The 21,389-nt window shown below is 39.0% G+C and overlaps 1 protein-coding gene across 2 annotated transcripts in view; it reads left to right on the top strand.

Moving 5' to 3' along the window:
* The window catches only part of ulk4 (unc-51 like kinase 4), a 138,315-nt gene that overhangs the window by 82,084 nt on the left and 34,842 nt on the right, over positions 1-21,389 (top strand). Inside the window, exons 31-32 of one of the 2 annotated variants that reach the window (XM_056763081.1) lie at positions 7,665-7,713; positions 12,857-12,962. In XM_056763081.1, the coding sequence (XP_056619059.1) occupies positions 7,665-7,713; positions 12,857-12,962 (155 nt within the window). Of the gene's footprint in view, positions 1-6,574; positions 6,670-7,664; positions 7,714-12,856; positions 12,963-21,389 lie in introns of those variants that run through there. The other variant, XM_056763082.1, reaches the window with a different exon arrangement.

Genomic DNA, 21,389 nt, shown 5'->3' with positions numbered 1-21,389 from the left:
AAGTCTGGAAAGAAACCTGCAATATGTTTCATACAGAGATGAAAAGATGGCGAGGCAAAAGTTATAAATTGAAGCTTTAAAGGTCAAAATTTTGCGACATCTAGTGGCGACCAACCAACAGCTCACTCTACCGCTCGCCCCTCCCTTTCAAAGCACTACGGTAGCTGACACAGGACTAATATGTCATCACATTTGAATTAAAGTAGCTAACATATTTATGAAACGCTCTCTGTAGAGTAGTTTGTCCGTTTAGGGCTACTGTAGAAACAATATGGTGAATCCCATGCAAGGGGAATGTAATTAAAAAGATGGATGTAATTGTGAAAGTTTACTAATGCTATTGACTAATCTCTTTCCAAAGTCTATTATTTCTACATATTATTTGCACGTTTATAAACCACCCAGATTCATATTCAGAATATTTGTATGCATTGACACATTTTATTTTACATTTTGCAATAATAATACTAGAATTTTCTGCATTGGAGGCAATTCTACTATTGCTTGATGCACTAAACAGTTTAACCCAAAGCATTTGGTACGATATACCCCACAGCTAAATTATAGGGAAAGTGTATTTATTAATACATAGCTAATTTTTCACAAGTTATTAAGCATAACAGTTCACCTGGGTTTATTGTGTATTTTTAGATCTGTATTTGTGCCATATGTAAAAAAATACATGCAAAAAAGAATTAATTTATTTTATTTCCATATCTCAATCAATATGGACCTTTTCTAAATATTCTATAAACTGATAACTGTATCTCATTCAAGTGACCCATATTAAATGATGTAATATTAACGTTGTGTTTTAGTTGTCACTTGTTCATGTTTTACAGTTGATCTAGACAAATTATAGTTTGATCAGTGTTATACACTACACAGTATTAGTTAGTATGTATAGCGTGTAGTTTCTCAAACTACTTTTGCATATAGAGAAATTATAGACTGGCAAACACGTACGCACACAAACAAACATGAATATTCCACCTTTCATTTTCTCAAAGATTTTGTCGTTCTCTTTCTTTCTTTGCCCTGTACTCGCCATCTCTCTGTATGAACTGTAGCGAGTGTCTGAGCGTGCACATGTGAGAAAGCGTGTGTACATACATATGTGTGTGTGTTTCTTATCTCATCCCCCGCTGTTTCCCTAATGGCTCCTGCTGGCCTCCTGCACATTGTCTTTCTTGGTACTGATAGTGGCGCAGCCACACGGCTGAACTTTTCAAATTGATGTCACCAATCGGAAAGTGTTCGCCCAACGCCGCGCCAACCCCCCTCCTGCGTGAAGCCATTTCCACTCACAATGGTGAAATTAAATTGCGTTTGCCAGTGCTTGATAAAGTCCTAAAAAGCCCAGACCTTCTCTTGATGGGTTCCAGGCGAAATGAGATTGCAAATGAGGAACATTAGCAGGTTTCATACGAGCTGTGCGGCTCCTTTATTATCGGTTGTGATAGCAGTTCAAACTTTCCAATTATCGAGAACCTTTGGCCACTTCGGCTTTGTGCAGACTCCGAAATATATATGTGTACTTAAGAGAGGCAATGCCGGGTGGCTTTATTTATTGTTAATTTTATCAGTGTTAAGAGTGTTTTTTCTGGATTACGTTGGCTAATGCTTAGGTTGTGGATGATTAACTAGTTTCTAACCAGTTTGTTTGGATTAAACTCTTAATTTAGTGTTCGGTCTCAGCACAGGGAGAAGATTTCACACATTGAGGGTGTAAATGAATACAATTTAATTGACTGTGTTGGTGTTGTGAAGGGTTGAGAGTGCATGTAAATAGCTGAGGCAGATTTATCACATTGCTACAACTTTTAGGGGGGGACTTTGCAACTTTGTTGGTCCTTAACTTGATGCCTATGCATAATTTTGCTCATCGTCACATGAAGCATGTATGTGCATTACCCACCAGGCCAATATTCAAACATTCATAACATGCATAATGTAAATGAAATTGATGTTCAGGATATGGAAAATTCTAAATTGGTTTTCCTGACCTGGAAAATTGGGACATTTTACAGAAATCTCTAAAACAACATGGACATTTTGAAATTAACGCTTCAATCCCTAACTTTTGACTCATAATCACCATCTCTGTTTGAAAGATAGAATTGCAGGTTACTTAGTATTTCACTAATTTAAACCCAAATAAAGGAAAATTACAGTTAAACTGAAATTTCATACAAAACATCACCTGACAGCTCTAAGTTTATTGTAGCGAATACAACAATTTGTTCATTTTTAAAATACATGTGTACTGGAAGTTGGGAAGTTTTTACTTCTTATTCTTACGCATTTCCTAGGGAAACGGAATATCGCGTAAAATAGTGGGTTTGGCTTGTGTTTTCCATTGTGAATTGATGGGATGTGTAAAAACAGGTGTTGCGTTTTGAAATGGAACTGGCAGCAGGCTGACGGATGGAGGGCAGAAGTTAACAGATGCTCTCCCCAAACCGTCTGACGTCATCAGAGAAGGATAGCCAATAGAGTTTTTCAGATTTTGATTGAAGATTATGAAAGCACATGAATTTTAAACAGGGAATGACCCACACTGATAAGCTATTTATAATACATACTGCAATATTCCATGAAAACATTTGGAATTGTAGATTTTAACTTCACAACTACTTTGACCAGAACAGTTACAGACTGCAGCTTTAAATATCAAACTCGACTCTTTCCAGTCAAGCGAAGCATGAATATTTAGATATCTTTCTCCTCCAGTGAAGGACTCCTGACCTCCACTGCAGTGTAAGGTGATGCCCTCTGTTAGCGAGATATTGGACTGGACGTGTTGTGTGGGGAAGCTGTCTGTGTCCATGGTGCTCAACCTGTAGAAGTGTCATGATGTGTTTGCATGTGTAACCGGCTATTATTCTCTCACCACTGTTTATGTGGGCTGCTCAGGACTGAAGGGATGTGTGGGCAGCAAGGTTTCTCCAGCTACAAACGCCGGCCCCTGACAGCAGGGTAGACCGCTGAACGCTCCAGACAGAGATGGATGGACAGATGCACAGATGGTGTGTCTGGAATCTATGTAATGGATCTATTTGGTAGTACACTAGAACAAAGTGACACACAGAGGTGGAGAAATCACACCCAACGCCGGCTCTGATAGCGTCTCTGCCCCAGTGGGCCGGTAAATGTCACGGCTGTTACGAGGAGGAAATGAGGAATGCTTGGCGGCGACTGTCCTCAACAAATGATTGGAGATCTGATGCAAAGGTTGTCTGCAGGCGTAAAGATTATGTGCATACTTTCTCTTATTAGTTGCTTTAGTGTCTTTCGCTGACATTTACCAGTGGAAATGCCAAACTGGAAAAGTCCCGGTTCCGTAAAAAGGCTGCTTAGCACGGTTGAAATCGCTCTTTTGATGCCAACAAAAAAGTGACGTGTGTATTGTTTGGAGTATGGACCCACAAACCCAAATCTCATTTTGTGGACCAAGCGATATAAGAGACACAGATTTAAGATGGCTGGAACGAACTTTATCTCTGCTTAAAGGTGTTTTGGAATTTTAATATGGATTATATCTGTCCTAGGCTGGGGTACGTTTCCCATAAGCATCGTTGGCTAACCATGGTCACAAGTTCTGTCATACCTGCATAGTTCAATGATTCAAGCACTGCAAAGTTGCGTGGTTGGAACTAAAGCTCTTGAGAAGCATAGTTCCTTGTTATTATGACATGTAGTCTTGCATACATCGTGCTCTTGAGCAAAATAAGACAGCAACAAACGGTGCAAAAATTTCATGTCCATCATTCTAAAATGTAACATTTTGTTTTAAGTCTTTTAGTCTGTCAAAAGTATAAAAGCACTGTATTTAAAAAAAAAGTGTGCATGTGGATAAAGCAACGTTATTTATACAGTAAGTATACGTAAATATATGTTATTTAGAGAAATTAGAAATGTAGGACATTAATTCGATTTAGACGGATTACTACTACCTTTTTACACCACCACCTGCGTGGTGTCATCGACAATATTGTTAAACTAAAGTGGTTCAAATAACAAATGTACGACAAAGTTAATATGTTTTTGGAAAACAGTCGTGACTAAGCAGTTTCTCCAACGATGCACTGTCCTATAGTGGTTAACCAGCCAGTTAAAAAAAAGATGTTTCACTGCATAAAGATGACTTTTTAGGACACAATGTTTTGCATTGTGACGTTATTTCCATAACAATTAAGCACACCCTTCCCCTCACCCCCAAATTCTCATTACCGAATGTCTCTGAATTATTTTACTTTTGGGTTTTTAGCGATTCCAATCATTCCGTGCTGATTCTCATTACTGGTGAGGAAGAGAACACCAGACATCATTAAATTTTGCAACAATGAATCCTTATGCTCATAAACATACGCTCCTTTTTCTTTAAGAAAAATATAATTTATTTTTTGACCTCAGAGTAAAATTTGTCCACTGCCTATTCTTTACTGTGAGATTCCCCAGATTCCATTTTACGGTGAACCACATTGAGTTCATGCAGGTACGGTCTGAATAACTGCGCTTCTGGAGACCTGCGACCTCGCCTGCACGCCGTGTAAGTGGGTCAGAAACCAGATTGGAAGGCTGCGTAAGTGAAGGGCTCAGTATTTTCCCACCCACCCAGTTGACCCCATTTGCCTCCGCAAACGCCCGTCATTCAGAGAGATGGATGACTGATCTCATTGCTGGGCTGCTTGCCTATTAAAGACCTAATGGAGCACATACCGGACACGAATAAGCCTTCAGCGAGAAAAGGCCGCTCTCGCTCACTCTGTCTCTGGTGTGTCATGAGATGAAGTAGTCCTATTCATTATGCCTGCTTACTCCGTTGTAGCCGGAGTGTGTGTTTTGTTTCGGCTCCAGTGTTTGTTGGTAATTGCAGAGGTAATGATGTTTGTTGGGAAGGAAAGCGCAGACAGATGAGAGATCATTGACTATTCTGAATAAGCAGGCTGGGGATAGGGCGTATGGGTACACACTCGAGCGTGCCAATTGCTCAACGTGCGTCACTGTTCTGTCAGTGTGCTTTGTGTACTGTGGGTGATTGTCTATTTTATGTTGTTGTATGAGTAAATTTGTTATTTTTGGAGCAGGTAATGTATTCCTTGTTTTAATAGTTCCTTCAGTACAGCTATCAACTGTCAGAACTGCGGCCCAGAAATATTGAGCTCTCGTGCTCTTGTGGGAGACTTGAGTTCAGACTTATACTGTCTGTACTATAAATACCAAACTGCTATAATGGGATTCCTGATATTCATAGTTTAGTTAATTTTGCTCATCCTAAAGCCTTTTAGTAGACATGTTAAACCTTGCTTTAATATTGCAATGGGTTGGGCACCTTGTCTTTGAGAACATAGTATTGGCCACAATTATATTATACACCCCTCTTGCAAGATGAGTGATTCATATTGTGGTTAAATGTTTGTTTTGTTTTCCCACAGGGGCTGTCACAATATCAGATTTTCACTACATGATTATGGCAGCCAAAATTATTCACAGTGTTGATATCATTTTATCATTTTATTTTCTTCAAATTTAAGAAATAAATAATTATTCAAATTAAAATTAAATGTTGTGTATTTTACCTAAAATCACAGTGTCAACAAAATAACTGGTTCTGAATTATTTACGATAATTATAATCATTATTTGTGTAGTATTAACATTAATATTCACAGTTACTAATATCACAATTTTTGTCAAAACGGCACCGCCATTTTCCGCTATATTTATTTTGCCACCACCACACCAATAATCCTCCCAACCACAGCTACTGCTTCTTGGTGACACTCTTTCCCATTCATTCCTAATTTATCCCACAAGTGTTGCTAAATCAGAAGTTCTTCCACTAGTTTTATTTATATTTCTTCAGTAGATCAGCAATCTGACAAGCCCAGCGTCTTTTTTGATAAACTTAGCTTTCATTCAGTGGGAAAATGTCGGTTACGCTTCCCGGTGCAGGGATCAGCATCTAATATGCGCAGGGAGACACAGCACATTCAGTTCACCGTACTACGGCCGAGTTTTGAATGACAAACGTTACACTGTTACTGACTGTTTGATACGCTATGTAAAGACGAATACAGTTTGTCTGTAAATACACACAAAATGCACATTGTTATTCAGACACTGTGTGAAATAATATAGCCAAAATCTCCTCTCTTGTGTTGTGTGTTGTGATTTTGTCAGACGATGTCACAATTATAAAAGACAACAGAAACAGAAAATGTGTACAAGTCAACTGCTTTATTAAGAAAAGGCTGTATTAAAATACAAAATGTTTAGAAAGTAGAAGCAAAACGGTTGTAAAGTTGCAACTCAAAAACTACGCGATGACGTCACAAATATATTAATTAACGTGTGACATCATCCCACACCACAATTCCACAAAAACGTATCAGAAACATCATAAAGATGGATTTAAGACCACTGGAGATCAATTTGGATTTCTAGGATTTTTATAAAAAGAATTGTATTTTTGTTACTGCCACAGTTTCTGGTTGTTGATTCCATTTTGTCCTCAATCCCTTCCTTAAAACAAATTTTAGAGCTGTAAAACTGGCTCTTTATTTTCTCAGATTTTTTTAACCCTAAAAATCCCTAAATCCCAGATTTGGAGCATGGCTGCCTTCTAGTAGACTTTAACGGAGAAAGAGGATTATTCTCTCTCAACCTGTGGCTTTGGGCTCATATAGCAAGAATACAGCAAGTTCAGTGGGAGATTTACTCCTATAGACCTCTGCATTCACCTTATCTCAGGTACTGGGCATCTCTCTCTCTCTCTCTCTCTCTCTCTCTCTCTCAGAACTCAAAGTCCTGTTCTATCCTCCATAGACGCCCCACTCTAGGGAAAATAACACTTGCTAAGTAATATATCACCGTATTGACTGGCAAGGGCACCATAAGTATTCCACATGTGACCCTTAACTCATTTCATTCTGTCTGTCTCTTTTGTTCTCAGTGTTGTGGCGTTCTGCTTCAAGCATTTTGCATACATACGGTAATTGTCGGTGAATGAAAGAGTTTAATCAATAGGAGAGCATGGCAAGTCATTTTCAATAAAGACTTGCATTACTCCTCTGAGCCGTGGCCTCTAGAGCATTCTGTGGCTGCTTGTTCAAATCTATCGAGTTACCTCCTAAGACGGCACTTTTGGCCAATGTAGGCACAATCAAACTTTCGATTTAAAGATACAAACCCACTGAGGTGCCAAGCTAGTCAGCATTTTCGGACATCATCTCAGTGTTTGATGTTCGATAGTAAGCCGCCTGCCTAGACAGCATTTTAGAGAGTTTAAACTGCATTTTTGGCACATTCAATGTATGATGCAGAAGAATTCTGTCTTGGTGGGTAGATCTTGAAACGCAGCCGTATTGTCGTGTATTTCTCCCTCCACTTGCTCCCTCCATCACTCTTTCATCTATTCATCAACATACTTCCCTCTCCCTCTCTTTCACTCGTCACTGGATTAGTCAAAGGTCATTTTCCCAGCTGACTGATCTTGGCACAGCAGAGCGTTCACACCTCAGCGGTCCTGTTCAGCGCCAAAGCCGAAACGCACGCACAAGTGTCACACTAATAAAGATAGAACGCAGCGCCAGCGCCATGAAGTAAATGTGTGTCGCAAGCTAAATATGCGCTCACATGTGCCTGTGTTTTCCCCAACAGGCTTGTTAGAGAGAGCCGTCTCCTGCCTGCCGTCTTTCAAGTCATAGAGGTAAGCGTGCTTCTGAGCCTTTTGGATTTCCACCCTGTCTGTTGACTTGATTTATTTATTGCCTTGGGTTTTCTGCTCTGACTTTGGTAAGCAATGAAATTACCACAATATGATGAGCTTTATGGAAATCAGAGGACACCATGGAGTATTTGAGAAATTGGTCATGTTGATGAAACGCTAAAAGTGTTTTTCTACATTTTACAAGTTGCCTGTTGACAAAGCAGTCGTTAATGCAAAAATGTTGACAATGTTTGCTCACTCAAACAAAATTTATACCAACTATTTATAATAGCGGTGAACTCCAAAAGGACAAAAAAAACTCAAAACACCATAAATGTAGTCAATACTGCCAAAGTGTTTACTTATTTGCTATTCCTTACATGCAAAATGACATTTAAGTCCACAATCTGAAAGAGTGAACAATAAATACAAAAATAAGAGAATTTAGAAAATAAGAAAGTTCGAGAGTTTTGTCACCAGCATTTTCATTATTAATGTTACTCTCGTCTTTGTTTAGGCATAATCTGTTTTAAATTCTGTGTGGCTTTATGGATTCCTTTGGATGTGCATTTAAAATCATAGTGCATTGTGTGTATAGAAGAGTTAACAAATGTAAGGTCCTCCTTCAAAGGTCTAGTGTTAAAAAATTTAGCGGCATCTAGTGGTAAGGTTGCGAATTTTAACCAACGGCTCACCCCTTCGCTTTCAAAGCACTACGGTGGCTGACAAAGAACTAAGATTTCATTACGTTTTCGCTTCTTTGCAGAAGGATATAACGTATAGGAAACTTGCTCTGTAGAGCAGTTTGTCCGTTTAGGGCTATTGTAGAAACAGCATTGTGAAATCCATGCAAGGGAACCCGCGGTGTGTATAGATAGAAATAGCTCATTCTAAGGTAACGCTTTATTATCAAAACCTAAAACAAAACTTCAAAACATATCGCCTCATTATATAAGGTCGTAATACACCTCTTAAGATATAGTTATGTATATTTTAGTGCATTTCTGACAATAGATCCTCCAAAAAATGACACTTGAAAGTAATTTGTCTATAGTACAAATAATGTAAGGTTTGTTTCGTGTTATTATGGTTTTGTGTGCAACAGCCACACTTTCCCCTCCGAGCTCGTTCCCATCCAAGTATCCATTGAGTTATTATGTAAATGAGGCGGCAAGGCTCTGACCTATCAGAGTGTTATGTGTAATTGGGTTGCAGAGTTAATGGAGTGTGGATGTGAGGCCTTTTCAACAGCAGGTTACATTCTCATTAGAGTGGACCCTACATCAACTGTTAGCAGTCTACACTAGCCTCTACCCCCCAAACATGCACACACACACACACACAGTTTATGTAAGCTGTTTTTAATAGGACTCAGTGGGAAAAAAGACTGAACAGAAGAGCAAAAAAAATATTTTAAATCTACCTTGGCAGAGTTTATTTTGTTACAATTTTTGAAGGATTCTGAATGAATGGTTATTGTTAAGCTGTCTACCAGCTGTCCTGAGCCTACTTTTTCATGATCGAGCTTTTGACAAGTAAAAACAAAACACTGCTTTAAAAATACTTTTCTAGGTTAATGTAAGCCGTAACCCCAAAGTGTAACTTGTGAAAATCAAGTGTTATTTTATTTTGACAAAGAATTTTTACTTTATTATTAAACCAAACTTGATCAAATTAAGTTCATACTAATATTATCAAAGTTATCAATCTAATCCAGAACAGTGGTCCTTAAACGTGGGCCCAAGATGGTTCTATGGGGGCCACAGTTTTTGTGGTTCCCCTCGCTCTTTCCGGTCGCTCCGAGGGCTCCCGTCTCCGTTGTCTCGTGGTTGCTGCATCCCACCCAGGGGGTACCCCCTAGCCTGTGTGGGTTGATGGGGGGTATGTAGTGGAGTAGGCTGGCCGAGACCGTGGTTCGAGACCGGTGAGTAATTGTTAATGAGTGACAGCTGTGCGCCCACCGGTCTCGAAACACGTGGGAGAACGGGAGCATAAAAGAGAACGAACGACCGGACCGTCGAAGAGAGAGGACCGGTCCCGAACATGTTTGTATTTGTATTTATTGTTTTGTTCACCTGCGGTCGGCCGTGAGGGGCCGCCGGCTGTTATTACTTTATTAAATGTGTAAATGTTTGCCGGTTCCCATCTCCTTCCTTCCTTGCCTTGAACTTCTGTACAGTGTTCATTAGTGTGAAAGGAAAAAAATATTAATCAATCTCCCTCATGCTATTTTACATTTTAAATATAAATGTTAATTATATAAATATTAGAAATAATATATTATTAAAATAATTGCCGTCACACCAGAGCACACATGTACAGTATATTTGTCAACTACCCACACTCATTCAGTTTCAGTTCTTTTTGTTTACAAGGTAATAAGAGGTTTTTCAATGCAAGGTTGTGGGTTCAAACCCAGAGGATTGCACATACCTAAGTATAAATGTATAGGATAATGCAATGTAAGTCGCTTTGGATAAAAGCATCTGCCAAATGCCTAATTGATAATTACATTTATGCATTTGGCCTACGCTTTTATTTAGGGTAATGCATTCAACTACACATTTGTTTCTAATTATGTACAATCCCTTGGATCGAACCGATGACCTTGACATTGTTGGCGCCATGCTCTAACCACTGAGCTATAGGAAAGCTGTCACAACAATGCACAATGCATAGAGTTGCTCCTTAACGTATCATATAGTAGCCCAGTGCATGAGTCTCAGTGTGGTTCAGATGTGGTCCATTCAACCTCATGAGCCCTGAGAGGTACATGAAAGCATGCTGAAGACTCTAATGACCAAGTGATCACTAATGAGACCGAGAGAAAGAGATTTGCCTGAGGAAAGATGTTAACTACAACCTTGCATCCTATAATCCTGTTCTTCGTCCAGTTTTCAATCTGCGTTGGAAGGATTACTACTTACAGAACATTTAAATTGTGTTAACATGCTGAAATGGATTGTCTTGGTGAATTTTACATTTCAAACTTAGAAGCTTTTTTAACAACAGTAAAGCTGATGACAACGGTTGAGTTTGTATGCCTAGCCCATTCGTCTCTGTTATCTGTAAATGCTAGAAGTAATTCACCTATAATACACGTTTGTGATCTCTATTAGATGGTTGCCTTATTTTTCTCATAGTGGAACTGTTGGGTGTTAATAGCTGGATCTATTTCAGCAGACTGTTACTCATTTTATTAAAAAAGGAAAAAATATTTATTTGACCATATAGGCTTTAATGAAGGCAGTCGCAAAGCATTTAAAGAAAGATAAAACCTCAGGTGTTGTTGCCGTATCGTTGAGGTATAACCTATGCTGAATTACTATGTTGCCCTCAGTGTTTGAATTGCATTGGCCTTCTGTTGAATGTGACCTGTCGGTATAGATTGGACAGAAAAAGAAGCCATTAAGGTTCTTGTGAGCTGCACTTAAGAAGCAGACGAAGTGCACATAAAGCATTTAGCTGTTCTTATCAGTCTGAAGAGCTGAATGAGAATGACACTGTTTTAATAGTAATACAGTGGATGCAGGTGTATAACAGTGTCATGTTCCGAATACTTCCTGCTCTGACACCCGGTAACTGCGTAAAAACTGGAAAGTCATTTGTAGGCCCTAAAGTTATGAAATCTTTATTGAATGAATGCAAGGTACATGCTTGTACTGCTTTTCTCTAAGATGGATTTAACCATGAATTGGACGTTAACCTTTTTTCGAAGGGCATTGTGGGAAACTACCATAGATATTTATAACTTAAGGAAAGGCAGTGAAAGGGTGTATAAAATACATCTGTGCACATATCTATTGCATTGTTCACCTCCAGGGTGTCACTAAACTGCATGAAATCTAGTTTCATGACATAAGATAGCTCTTTTCTGCACTGTCCCAATTTTAAATGCTTCCTCGTTGTCTCTCCTGCATTGTGTGTGTGTGCTATATTTATGTATGGACTGAATGTTTCTGATGAATGCATGACCCCTCCACTCCACCTCTCCCGAGGCTCCGTGCGAAAATAAAGCAGAAAAAGTAATGATTCCAGGCCTTGAAAATTCTCGCACAGCCTGTGGAGGGGCTCTGAGATTCCCCTGAGACGGACCCTTCTCTTTCTGTCTGTCAGCGTGCAGAGTTGGCCAGAACTCTCTCTCTCTTTCTCCCTCTCTCTCTCAGAGACCTCTAATTAAAAAACCCATTGATTTTTTTCCTTCCTCCTTCGGCTTTCTTTCTGCTCGCCTTTGTCTGTTTAGCATGTTTTTAATCGGCCCCTGGACCTGAGCTCGCTCCAGGATTAGATGGCATCTTTGACCCCTAGAGTGGGAAGACCCAGACAGCACCATCCCAACACCTCCGGCCTTACCAGTCTTCCCCCTTTGGCCTCACCCAGCCTCTTGTGTCTGCCCTGGGGAGAGAAGAGATGGGCAGAGCCAAGATTCTTGCCATCTGACAGCACCTCTGCCCTCTCTCACTGGGTTCACTCTCACTCTGTAATATAGCAGACCAACACCCAAAAATTGGAACTGACAGTCTGCACTTTTTTATTTTCTAAGTTTATAGCCTACTTTGGAGTATTTGCCTGGTGGGTGTGTTTTATATCAAGGAACTGAAGAAGGTAGTGGCTGTGTCCTATGGTTATTTTGCCCCATTTTTAACTGTGGTACAATCACCGTAATGCACTGCATTGTGTGGTTAACTGCTGACATAAAAAACAGGAAACACCAATATGAAAAAGACTGCAACATCTATAGTAATTGTAAATTATATAATTACACATTTTTAAATAATCTTTTATTAATAAATGAATACATTTTATTTTATAAAATTGTATTCATGGTATGTGGTCCCATATCTTTATACCCTTAGTAATTATTGTAAATTATATAATTCCACATTGTTTAATAATTTAAATAGTCTTTTGTTGATAAATGAATACTTTTTTTTCATATCCCCATTGTGACATAAACCCCTTCTTAACTGTTGTAAAATCACTGTAATGTACATAAAACGAGAAAAACAACAACATGATAAAGAAGCCAATATCTATAATTATTGTAAATTATTAATAATCTTTATAACTGAATTAATACTTTTTATTTTTACATTGTATTTTATATGAAATAAAAGTAAAAGTAAGTATTTTTGTTTTTTAGGAGCACCAGAATAACGTCCTTGGCGGCACGATGCAGAACGCCACGGCTCTCCTCTGCAATCTGATTGGACAGAAGGGCACAGACCTCCGACCGTTCTACCAGCAAGGTGCAGTACATCTGAACGTGGCTCGCTTTGATACATCATCCAAGCAGTTTCAAACCTGCTTCTGAACCACAAAACACAAACCCACACAGTCTTTTCACCCAGACTCCGGCACGCACATGAAAAGGGCCAGCATTCACAGAGCTGCTGAATTCAGAGAGCTGCCCCTGTGTTGCTTTGGAGTGTTTTCATTCCATTACCAGACCCTTATTGCTCTCATCTGGCTGTCTGACTCTTGTGTGTCGCTGCGTTTGAGGGGGAGGGAGTTCAGCTGGCTTTTTAAGGGCTGGATACTTCTGCTTTTATCAGTGAATGTCTCTGTATGGACTCTTGTGTGGCCCGCATCTACCTAATGTCCCGCCCATCTAGTCCTCACATCACCCACCATCTAGGATACAAACAGCCCTCCATGTTAGTTCTGCTTCTCATTCTCTCCCTCACCAGCTCCCATCTCACGCTATCTACCCAGGCACTGGGCACTCTCTCTCTCATCTGCACACGTCGCTATCTGTTTTCTCTCTGTTCATTCCAAAGCAAGGCTGTTTTTTCCCAAGCTTCCCTTATGATTGCTCGGTATTACCCTGACACTTTCAGCTCCCTGTGTTGAATTATTGAGTAATAGATTCCTATATTCTTGCTCATGTTGACAGTTTTTGACCCGCACGTTAGCAGCATCCCTGTCTTCGCCACACACCGGGGCGAGATGGACATCGAGATGTGTGGTTGCGTGCGTTTGCGTGAGTGTATCTGTGCACGTTTTTACCAAAGGAGATGAGTAATATTCACACACGCTCTCGACATTCAACACACTGTGACGAGAGGGGCACCATGGAAGAGTGTGTTGTTTCACAGTTGTACACACATACACACAGTTCTAGAGATGGTATGATTTATATTGACAATGTGAAGTGACACATTCACAGCGTTCTGTTCCAGTGATGTCTCACACTTCAGGAAGGGAGTGGTGGCTGGGAGAGGAACCGTGAATTTACCAAATTCTTCGATCATCGTCTTTGTTGCTCCTGGGAAAACATTCCTCATAAAACCTTTTGTTATGGGTTTAAATGTCATTCTTACCAACCTGAAGTTTCCCTCTGTAGTCATACAGTTGAAGGGATAGTTTACACAAAAAGGAACATTCTGTTATAAATGTATTCATGCTAATGTTATTATTAGACCTTTATGACTTATAATAAAATTACATATTTCGAAGAATGTTGATAACCAGACAACATTGGATCACATTGCCCTCCCTTGTATGGAAACAAAACAGACATTTTTACGCAATATCTTCGTTAGTGTTTTACAGAAGAGTCATATATAGTTTAGGTATTGAACAACATGAGGGTGAACAAATAACAAATGTTTATGGTTGTTTTTTAGTTTTAAAAAACTGCAATAATGAACAAATTAACCGACGCTGGGCTGTTTCAATCTAAAATTCTAAATTATTTGAATCCATTGTTGGGTCAAATATAAACCACTTTCTGGCTTAATTTATTGAATTAATAAAGGGTTTGTCCCTTTTTGAAAATAACCTAGAATATATTTTTGACAGTACCCTTTTCTCCCCTCTTTTACCCATCATTTACAAAATGTACAAAAATGTCAACGCTTTAAGAATGATTAGAAAGTCGGGTCATATATTTTGTTTCAACTTTGAAGCTGAGAACCAAAATGTTGAGAACCTCCTCCCATTGACCGTTCTTTGGGGAACAAACACTTTTTGTATCCTGTTAAAATGTCAACCCGACACTTTCTTCTTCAAACAGTCACTGTAAAAAAAAAAAAAAAATCTGAAATTGTCTGTAAACTGGAGAATCAGAAAGTTCCCTGTAGAATTACAGGATATAAGTACTGTATTTCACAAATGCATCAAATTCTTTTTTTTTTCTTTTTTTTGTGGAAAATCTGAAAAATTTACAGGAAAAAGTCTGTAAAAGACGGGAGGGGGGGTTTCGGGGGTTGAATGTGTTATATTCCTACAATACAGTACATTCCAAGAATTTGGATTTTGCTTATAAATCTGTTGTTGTCTGTATGTTAAAACAAGGCTTGAACGTAAGAGAAGACACGCACACACACTATACTGAACACACACATTCCAGCTTCTCCTGATAAGTAAAGGTCTGTAATGGCTTGTTCTCTGGTACATCTGTGCAGCACACGCTCCGTCTATCATAACAACCCCTCACAGACCTCTTCTTCCGTGCGAGCGGTCCAGGTGCTTGGGGCTGGGATCAGACACAACAAGCATCCCCTCCACACTTGTTTTTTAAAGCGCGGGGTCATCTGCAGGCCGCCACACGCAGCCGCCATCATTACGCGTCTTATCAGCTGCCTTCCCCATGGAAAACTCTGACCCAGCACTAAATATAACCCTGACAATTAGCGCTATCTTGCTAATGCCAGTCAGCTCGCCCCAGCTCTGCTCCGGAAGAGGGAAATGCTGTAATTGGTTCTTTTAGGCGCGAACAAGTGAACACGAATGTGGGACGCAAACACGAGACAGAGATGGCAGAATGAGTGACAGATGTAAAAAAAGAGAGCGAGAATGCGAGGAAGGGTTGAGAGTTCGTTAAATGAGGAACTCGAGAGAAAAACAGGGTGAATTTTATAGTTGTAAGATTTGCCGAATGAAAGATAATCGAAACATACAGTACGGAGAAGATATAAAGAAAGGTTAATAAGAAAACCTGAGAGAAAGTGAGGATGAGGACAACGTGATGGGGAAAAAGTGTTGGGAAACTTTTTAATAATATGAGCAGCTTGTAATTGGGCAAACAGTTTTAGAAAATAGCACTGTTACACTATTGAAAAATGTATAGTACTTAAAGGTCTCCTAATACGACAACTTTCAACAAGTTGGTATGATTTATTAGGGTATTCATGAAATGTCTGGAACATATTTTGCTTAAAAACACTCAATGGCTGTGTAAACAAAACCCTTCTTGCCTCGTGAAAAACAGCTCTGCTCACAGCAACCGTTTTAGTGCACGTCTCTTTAAATGAGTTACAACGAACCCCACTCCACCCCCCCTCCGTCCGGCTTTTCAGCACACGCGTAGTACTGCCATGGCAATGGTTTAGCTAAATTACGTTTCCTGAATTCCTCTGAGGTTAGTTTCGTCATAAACGTCTCAAATCAATCGTCCGGAGACCAAAAAAATCGGTCATAGTAAACAGCTTCACGTTGTGCGTGTATGCTTGCCTAAAATCCACGGATTGCGCACCTGCAGATCTCAGCGGAATAACGTGGATTAAAGCGCTTGGCGTTGACAAGTTATAGCGTTAACTGTTACACACACAACGTGAAAGCATAACTAGTAAGCTGTGAATGATTTTTCAGTCTAAGCACGAGTGATTAGATGCGTTTATAACTAACCTGCAGTGTTCTACCCTGTTCATTCACACGTTATCCTCCTATATATACTGTACATTTAAGTCAATTCCGACTGTTGATAAATATTACTCACATCGGCAGTTTTGTCTCATTCAGTCGGTCTCGATCCCTTTTGAGGAACAACTTTGGAGCTTATCCTGCTTGTACTGTCCAAGGTTGAAAAAGCACTTTGGTTTGAAGTGATTCGCGCAAACAAGCAGGTTTTTACTTATGGTTTCTATGGGATTTCCACTAAAAATAAAAAAATTCCACTGACCCCCTTCCTAGTTTTGGACTCTGTGCAGCAACTACATGTTGTCCACAAACTTTTGCCATGGGCACACGTACACCGCTGTCGCTTGTGAAAACAACAATGGTGGATCACAGAGTGCGTAGATCCACCTTCCCACAGAGACACTCTGGCAAGAACAGAAGACTTGAGACCGACATAATTTCTTTAAAGCTTATTCATTACAAAGAAAGAAAGTTATAGCAGTGTCTTTCTCTGTGAGTTGGGTGTTTTCTTGTATGTCCTAAGTGCGTCAATATTTAGCGCACATAGAAACAGAGTTCGCATTTGTAAGACAATGAGGTTACGCAGAAATTGCTCACAACATAATAACACCTGGTTGCTGATCTTTACATACCTGTCTGTCATATATAAGCACTCAGAATGCATGTTTTTGCCTGTATCCGTGTTTATATCGTTAGTAATATGCATGCACATGATTAATCATCAATGCCCAACATTTCATACAACAAATTCTCAGCATATGTTGTTCTATATTTTTTTGTATTTTCCATTTAATTTGTATTTATGAACAAGCTTGATGCCCAAGCTGCCAGAAATTTCATTTTTTTACTGGATTTTTTTTCAAAAGATTATCAGATTGGATCTATGTATGATTTGATGAAAGTTTGCACCTGAGCTTCTCAGAACAGATATTTGCTTATTTTAATGAGAATCGGGGTTTCTGTTCCAATTTAACACAAACGTGTTGATGCTCGGTTCAGGCATATATAGTATACTGACTGATGTTGTCATAGATCTGCACGCCAGCTGTGTATGAGGGAGAGAAACTTATTTGCTGACTTATTTGTTTTTGCTCTGCTGGCGGAGGTGGAAATCATCCATAACCTGAAGTCCCATTTGCATGACTCATTTGATTGGAAGTAATAGCAACAAATTTGGTCGAAAAAGAAAAGTGCGTTACATAGATTTAACTGTACAAGTGTAAGCATAAATATTCAGTGTCTGGCAAGAAGCTCTCTGTGTTTGAGACAGCACTGAAATAATGCTCATAGCGCTGTTAGAAACGGCGAGTTCAATATATTTACATACAAATTCAGAAGTCATATTTGCACTGTGTGCGTTTATGATAATTCACCTAAATTGTAAACTTTCCAGGCTGCGCTTCTGGTTTCATCAGTATTTCCTCTGTATTAGAGGTGACAGTGTTGCTGGGGTTGTGTTGCTTCAGCAGTGGATTTGTAATGTTTATGGCATTGTTGCTGTATTCGTCTTGCATAATTTGTCAAGGAGTGAATTACATGTGCGGATGCTTCACCCCAGATAACTGCAATACTAATCTTAGATAAACAATGAGATAGCCTCGGGTCTTACTAAACTCTACATGATTATTATAACTGAGAGCGGTAGACAGCTCACACACTCACACAAACACACAAAACGTATAAAAGTTGTCATCATTTACTCAACCTCATATCATTCCAAACCGTTACGATTATATGAACACAAAAAAATGAATACATTGAAAGGGGATTAAAGCATCAGAGTTCAAAAAGTGTGCAAAAGCATTAAAAAAGTATGAAGAAGTATTATAAATTAATTGGCTTTATTTGCAAATAGTTCAGATCAATTTTGTTATTAATTTAAAATAAAATTTCTTGAAATTGGTACTCAGATGTTCCCCTTTTGTGTCAAATTTTTGGAACAACCGGGTGAGTAAATAATGACAGAATTAATTTTTTTGCCAAAACGGTTATTTTAATCACTTTGCTGTTGGCTGATTTCCACAATGTTGGTAATGCAATGGAATGCAATGACCTGATATTGCAACTTAATATGCAAACTACTTTTCTTTATTCATTAACAGGTAATCATAAACTGTTGGGCAATTCTAGCATTATGGGTGTGACATATTCTCAGATAACGAATTAATTACCAATGTATTGAACTATCTGTATATATTTTACTAAACCCATGTTGGTAGAGTCTTGAAATCATAAAATTCTTACATAAACTGATATCATTCTGTTTTAAATAAAGGGAAATATACATGTGTTATGGATGTGACAAAAAGGATACACATTTTTGAGAGAAAACATACTTTTAGGATTTCTGTGATTTAGTTCACATATAACATGTTGGGTTCGATTAAAATGAACTCTGGTGTTATTGCTGTAATACGGTTTATTTTTGCAAGTGTGAATGCTGCCACCTGAACCCTGGTGCGCACTAAACAAGCAGAACGAGACTGCTGAAAAGAGGGGTCTCGGTCCACTTTCAAACGAGCTCTGGCGCGGTTTGATTGAAATAGGAATGCAAAACCGAGCCTAAAACAGAAAGTGTATACAACCCAAAAATCAAGTGATAGGGCTTTGCGGGATTAACCAAAATATATATCATGTGATGTATGCAAAGCTTGTGAGTGAAGTGCTGTAAAATGCTGCTGCACCCGAAAGACAGAGGGCGCTCTCGTAAAGGAACTCCAAATACGCACTGCAGAAGAAGACCATAACACACTTAGTTCTAGGAAATGCCTAGAAAATCGTGTTTTCATCACTGTTCCTCAAGACTTCTCAGGTATTTTCATTATAATAAAGTATATTTATAATGATCATGTTTGACATTATAAGCGACTCAAACTCGAACTGCTTTTAGATCGAGCGGCATTTCCTACAGATCCCAGAGCCGTGTTTCACGGACAGGCTATACGCATAAACAAATTAGCAATGCCTTGCATAATCGCAGACAGATCGATTTCAACATGATGAATTGGTTATCGCGATCAATCGTGCACAGTAATGTATAATATAAAGGAGTGTTTATTAGATCTGTGCGTGCGCATGTAATAGAGGAATTCCATGGTGCCGTTTTGACTGCTTAAAACACTTCATGAGGTCTTGGCTAGTTACCGGCTTGCTAAAAATACCCTCATATGCGTAGCCATACACTTAGCATGTATAACCCAATGCACAGCATTGTTTGGATGTCCGGAAAGTTCCGTTTTAAAATATAAATCATAAAAGCTGTCCAATGACGTTGTGACTTTACACGTAATCTGTTAGGATCGATATCTTTAGGTTCGCTTTTAAAATGCCAGTCTGAACGCTAAGTGAACAGGACAAAGTTTATTTTTAATTAAATTTGTATTATTGATCCGGAACAAAATAACCAGAAGAACTGAACTACAAATATGAACGCACCCTTAAAATTAGAAGCAGTAATACCCAACAAATATAGAAAGTATGCCTCTTCATAGAACAAAAAACTTATTTTTTTTAATGCTTCCAATTATGTGGAAAAGGGACCATTCTGGATGTGACCATTCTGAAAGCAGCACTTACCTTACAATAGAGAGTCATCCTTTCAAAACAAAAAGGGTTTAAAGCTTTCTAATATTTTCTGGGTAGCTGGTTTATTGATATGCATGTAAACAGGTTTATTTTATAAGCTGTTTTTTCATTAAAGGAGCCAGTCTTTTGCTGTTTTTAAGGCTTTGATTATGTTTTTGGGTGTTTAACAATGGATGTTCATGTTTCTAAATTAAAAAATCGCTTTATATTTCACATATTGCAACTCTATTGTTCACCGCTGTCCCTCTTCTCACAAAACGACGGGATTATATAAAGTCCCGGTCTATATAAAGTCCCTCCTTCCGAAACGCTCTAATTTGTTTAGCTGACCAGGTCTGATGTGATTGGTTCCCCGCTTAGAGTGTGTGTGTGAAGTTGTCTCGCCCATACCATATCAGCAAGTTGTGATTGGTTGGTGCCCCTCTCAGTGCACGTGTATTCATAAACTTTGGCTTTTAGCGATAACAGTAACAATAGCTTCAACTTCACTTTATCAGTTAAAACATGCGGTTCCATTGAAGTGTAACGGAGGTCTGCTAGTTCATGTGCAAACGTCAATCTGTGTTAGAGATCGCATTGTTTTCCTACTATGGCAAGGGAAATGACACTGGACCAAATGCCGTCAGACCGGTTATATAATTAACACTAATGACAGATGAGTTGGTTTTGCCATTTTTATTGGACCCGAGTTGGATAATAAAACAAGCAGCTTGACCAGGAGACATTTGTAAGCAGGACTTCAAAGGACGTTTCATAGAAGTGTTTTACAGGTAGAATTACACAGAACAGCTTTCACAGCCAATGTTAAAGTCATGAAAGCTGTTATTTGACGGTCGGTTATTTTAGAATGTGTACAGCTGAATTCTTTTTTACAAGTTGTAGCACTGTGAAGAAATTGAAAGTAGTTTAGCGCGTAGCTCAGTCAAACAGCGGCTCTTCCACTTCTTTAAGGAAAACCTCGCCCCTTTTTTGGTGTATTCCTTTTGGCGGAGTTTATTTAAAGCACTTGGAATAGTGACATCATGTACCCGGGATGTAAAGGGCTGTAGTCCGATCCAGTTGATCTCTGTAGTCCTTGAAAAGCTAATTCTGTTAAAGACAATATCTCGCTTTATCATTTTGCAGGTATTATTTATGCTCTAACAGCAACATTACACAATAACTAAAGGTTGAAAAATGCGATCGCGGGGAATGGTACCTTTATATCCATTTATTTTGTAATTCTAAATCATAAAATGCATATCGCTTTGTGAGATGATGAGTTCCAATTTTGCATAATTATGTGGAGCTTTCTATGGACTTCATGGTTTCAGATTTCACATATGGTTTAGTCTGATGTCACATTGCCTAGGGCACCAAGTGAGAAAGAACTACCACCGGTGCCCCTCCATGACACCCATGTGCACATACGTCTCTCTTTCTCTCCCTCTCTGGATTTCTTATTTTTG

This window comes from Triplophysa dalaica, chromosome 12 (assembly GCF_015846415.1).
Source record: "Triplophysa dalaica isolate WHDGS20190420 chromosome 12, ASM1584641v1, whole genome shotgun sequence".
NCBI lineage: Eukaryota > Metazoa > Chordata > Actinopteri > Cypriniformes > Nemacheilidae > Triplophysa > Triplophysa dalaica.
This window is presented reverse-complemented; position numbering and strand designations above follow the sequence as displayed.